Genomic DNA, 4561 nt, shown 5'->3' on the forward strand with positions numbered 1-4561 from the left:
ACTCTCGTACTCGAGCGATACCGGCTCTATATCAGCGGCTGTGATTGCCTCCGGCACTCATGCCTCTGGCCTAATCACAGCCATGCTGATATAGAGCCGGTATCGCTCTCGTACTCGAGTGATATTGCTAATTTATCACGATAAATGTCAAATATTTCTTTCTTTCAAGTTTAAAGCTAGATTTTTTTCTCTAAAGTGAAAGTTGTAGAAACCAGACCATTAATTTGGGCTCATTATAATGATTTAACAAAATAAATATCTAAATAGAAAAATTTATTTCTTAGTTTCTGCATGTTCTAATGAGTGATATTGTTTCAAATAAAGAAACAGGTTTGGGTTGCCTGATAATATTAATAATAATAATATCACGTTTTTTTGTCTCTTAGAAATGCATATTTGATAGTAGCTTGAGTTAGGATGCGGAGGTAAATTTTTTTTCATTATCAAAATCAGTAACATCTGTAAAAAATTGTAGCAATCTCCGTTTTATATGGTTACATTTATTCTGACCAAGTTTTTTTTGTTGTTTTTTTTGTTTTTTAATTAAGCATTGGTCTCCCATAGTAGCATACATTTAAATCATGATAAACACAGTTAAAACCACACATATAGAATATAAATATATGGTTTTTAGGTAGCCTATTTGTATGAAAAACAGTAGTCTAAAAAAAATCAGTATAAATGCACACATGCTATAGCGTAATCACAAATACATGCTACAGTTATATACCATTACTCCTTTAATAAAATTCAGTGTGAATATCCCAAATTTCTGCCACAATACCATGGTGCAGTGAGTGTTACTACAGTAAATCCATGGTAAATGATGGGTAAACACATCTGCTCTAGTGAGCTCGCGCCGCGCGGCAGTTTGAACTTTGATCCGAACGGATAAACGGTCCGTGTTTCGTTCTGCTTTTGGCGCATAAACATTATATCGAACATTTATCGAACTCTTCATATCGTTTTATTGAGGAAAATTATATCGCGAAAATTATCGTTATTGAAATATCGCCCAACCGTAGTTTGAAGTATGAAACTGGTTTGAAATCTGTCATAGCATCCATGACTAGTTGGAGCATGTTATATTGCCACAGACACCTACCAAAACAAAGACAATCAGCTTGAGTCTTGTAGTGTGTGCTTGGCTCTTTGGAGGTTAACAGAATAGTGTTGATACTGTTAAATTATTAAAAATACTTTAAAACTTTTAAAATATTTTGAAAGAAATTGAAACAAAGTTAAATAAAATAAAATATAAATATTAGATCAACTTAAATTTAAAAAATTAAAATTAGAAATGTTGCTCCAGTGAATAACTGAAATAAAAAATTTCTAAAGTACTAAAATAACTAAAACTGAAACAAAAATGCACTAAAGCTAAATAGAAATATAAACAACAAAAAAAAATAAAACGCAACAAAATTATTAAAACATTTAGTAAAACTAAACTGGAAAAGAGCTAAAACAAATACTATATTAGTATATAAACAAAACTAAAATAAAACTAACAAAACCACATTTTATCAGCATTAACCATATATGAAGTTATAAAGGTGTAACATTAATTTGTACAAAAGGAAAAAGGAACATTTTTGAATGACTTGCAAATAAGTCCACATTTATATTAGATTTAGATTTTTATTTCCACTTTCAATTAAATACATTTTGGGCCTTTGAAAGTCTTCTGATCCCAAACCATTTAAGAGTCTTTAGACAAATTTGAAACACTACTTAAGGAAATCCTGTTGTTTGTGTAGGTTGTATTCCCACCTAGGGAAAAAACAAATGTAACCAAATGCTGGAGTGTCAGTCACTCATCAACAGCTGAAACTATCATTTACACCACAGGAGGCCTGAGGGGAGAGAGGGAAAAGTGCTCTCTGTCCTGACAGGAGGAAGAAGGGAGAGGAGGAGTAGAGGAAACGTGTAGAGGGTATCAGCATGCCTGGCCATTTGGCTGTCAAGCATTAAGTGGGTAAAAGGTAATCCATCACATTTAGGTTGGGTTGGGTTTTCCTCCTTACATTATAGTCACAACAAAATCTTTTTAGGGAAGTATTCAAACAAATAGCCAGAAACTGAAATATATTACCAAAATAGTCAGAAATCAACGAAATAACTTATATCCCGGACGAGCCCCCAATTTGTTAAACCAGCAATGAGTCTACAGGAATAAATCTGCGTTCTTGGTAATATTTACCAGTTTTCTCATGCAATTCAACTTTTCATGAAGAGTACTTCATAGGTCTATGCTCTCTACCCATAGGTCTCACAACTCTGCACTCAACCACAAGTAAACGTGCTTCGTTTTCCCAGAAACACGATCTCCACTGTGGAATAGCACCACAGGGCGGAGTACTTTCGGTGTCTTCTTTTAAAAGCAGTAATTTATAGCGTCTCCAGTAGTCAACTCTTGACAACAAATACCTTTTCATTACAAAAGGAGGATGGCGAGACAACGGGGAGGGAGAGAGAGAGATAGTGGGGGAAGAGAAAAGTGAGGTATTTTTGCATAGCCGGAGGGTACAGATGGCAGCTATTTCACACCTCCAGATCTGGGATAAATTCAAACCTACTGTGTTTATTTAAAGCCTCCACAAACTGCCAGAGCAGAAGTGACCGTTCGCTTTATAATACTGGTAACTGTAATGTAAGGCATTTAGAAGTCTCCTGGGAACACTGTGTTTCCGAAATCCAAAAGACGATGATGAAGCTACGGAAGCACGTTTGGGCCTGTGAGAGCCACAGGCACTCACTCAGCTGGAATGCTGCCAAAGGACACATTTTTCAGGGTTTTATTTCAGCTGGTGTTTTTTTTTTTCAACCCGTTTCCCTTTTTCACTCTCTGTCTATGACTTACAGTTTTTTACGATTGCTTACACGCTAAAATTAAACGTTTCCAACAATTAGCAAAACCTTACACTCAAGGAGCAAAACACAAGGCTAGATTTGCACAACTCAGTTTTGACAAAAGTGTTCCATTTTGCAAATGATCTGAAGTGTTGTGCTACTTTGCTGTAGGGTTGTGCTAATTGTGTGTAGTGTTTTGACAAACCGGGCCCTGTTTTCAAAATTGTGCTTAAGCAATCGTAAAAAACTGTAATGCATGAAAGTCCTTAGGGTTTTAAATGACTATTTTGGATATGAGGTGGAAATGGAGAACGAATGGTATCCAAGTGTAAACCTCCACAGCTGTGTAGAATGTGTTTCCCCTTTGGCACACCACGTACACACAGCATATTAGAGTTATGAATATGGTTTGAGAATGTGCATATAGTCATACAACATAGCTATACAATTGTATTGTACAATTTCAACATAATCAAACTTGTTTTAATGGGGACAGCATCTTATTTGCTCTTAAGAATAAGAACACGGCATACCATTTTTTTTTTTTTTATTTATTTATTTTTTTTACAATTTTTAAGTATCAAACTGGATGCACAAATTACTTCAACTTGAATGGTTTTAAACACCCGAGTTAAATCTCGTTTAACTTAAAAATTTACTTGGAATTGGTTAAATCACATTTTTCACCGTGAATACTAAGAAGAAGAAAATTGTTTGATGTATTATGCAGACATATACCTGCATATAAGCTTAACATTAGGTCACTGTGAAACCTTACTGATGTACATTTATATGAAGAAATCCTAATGATACTGTTGCAACATACAGTCTGTTTAATTTAGGCTCAGACAGAGGGTGGAAAACAATCACACTTGTTTTTGGTGAAAGAAACCTTAAGCAACATTAAGTGGATTAAAGAGGGAAAAATAGAAAAAACTGCCATGAAAGTGTAGGATATGACCAATTTAAAAACTATTTCAGGTTGCTTAATTGCAAAGTGTCTGAGACATGGTTTATTATTAACTCATCTTCACAATACAACAAGAGTACTACAAAAAAGACTTACTCTCATCTTGGGTGGCTGGTCTGCCCTGGGACTGAAGAGCCTGAGTTAGAAGTACAGCGATCAGCAGCAACATGGTCTTCTTCATCATCATCATCAAGGATTCTCTACATCTGAACTCTGCATCCAGCCCAGCTCTCCATAAAAAACAGCTAGGACATCAGCACTGGGTGTAAGATGGAGAGACAACAGCAGAAAGCAAAACAATTAAGAATATTCACAACTAATGATTAAAGACAACATGAATCTTTCATAATGTGACATTTCAGTGAAACAGTATATTCAGTTGGAAATAACATTGGACGGGACTTGAATGCAACCATCTGGATTTGACTGGATTGTTAAACAAAGGCAATGATGTTATTTGGTTAATATTTTTCTCCACTCACACGATCATTACTATGCAAACATTCTGCTCAGAATCATAAATCATACTAACAAATTTGCTAATTATCTCTTTAGAGTAACTTGAACTGAGGAATTGTACAAATTCACACTAAGGACATTAACTAACAATATAAATCTTACAGTTTATTTTTTTTTATTGTAGACAAAAGTTGAGAATAGAAAAGCATCCCTGACAGAAAAATTCCTGTAAAGCTCATCTGATGCATAAGCTGCATAGATCAATGTTTTATATATATA

The 4561-nt window shown here is 34.7% G+C and overlaps 1 protein-coding gene across 7 annotated transcripts in view; it reads right to left on the bottom strand.

Moving 5' to 3' along the window:
• Positions 1-4561, bottom strand: part of LOC107710851 (fibroblast growth factor receptor 1-A) — a 57937-nt gene that overhangs the window by 41001 nt on the left and 12375 nt on the right. For all 7 annotated transcript variants that reach the window (XM_016515715.1, XM_016515712.1, XM_016515713.1 and 4 more), the window contains exon 2: positions 3920-4082. In XM_016515715.1, coding sequence (XP_016371201.1) covers positions 3920-4013 — 94 coding nt within the window. In that variant the 5' untranslated portion in view covers positions 4014-4082. The remainder of the gene's footprint in view (positions 1-3919; positions 4083-4561) is intronic.

The sequence above is a fragment of the Sinocyclocheilus rhinocerous genome, unplaced genomic scaffold (genome assembly GCF_001515625.1).
Source record: "Sinocyclocheilus rhinocerous isolate Xijiao unplaced genomic scaffold, SAMN03320098_v1.1 scaffold1198, whole genome shotgun sequence".
Lineage (NCBI taxonomy): Eukaryota > Metazoa > Chordata > Actinopteri > Cypriniformes > Cyprinidae > Sinocyclocheilus > Sinocyclocheilus rhinocerous.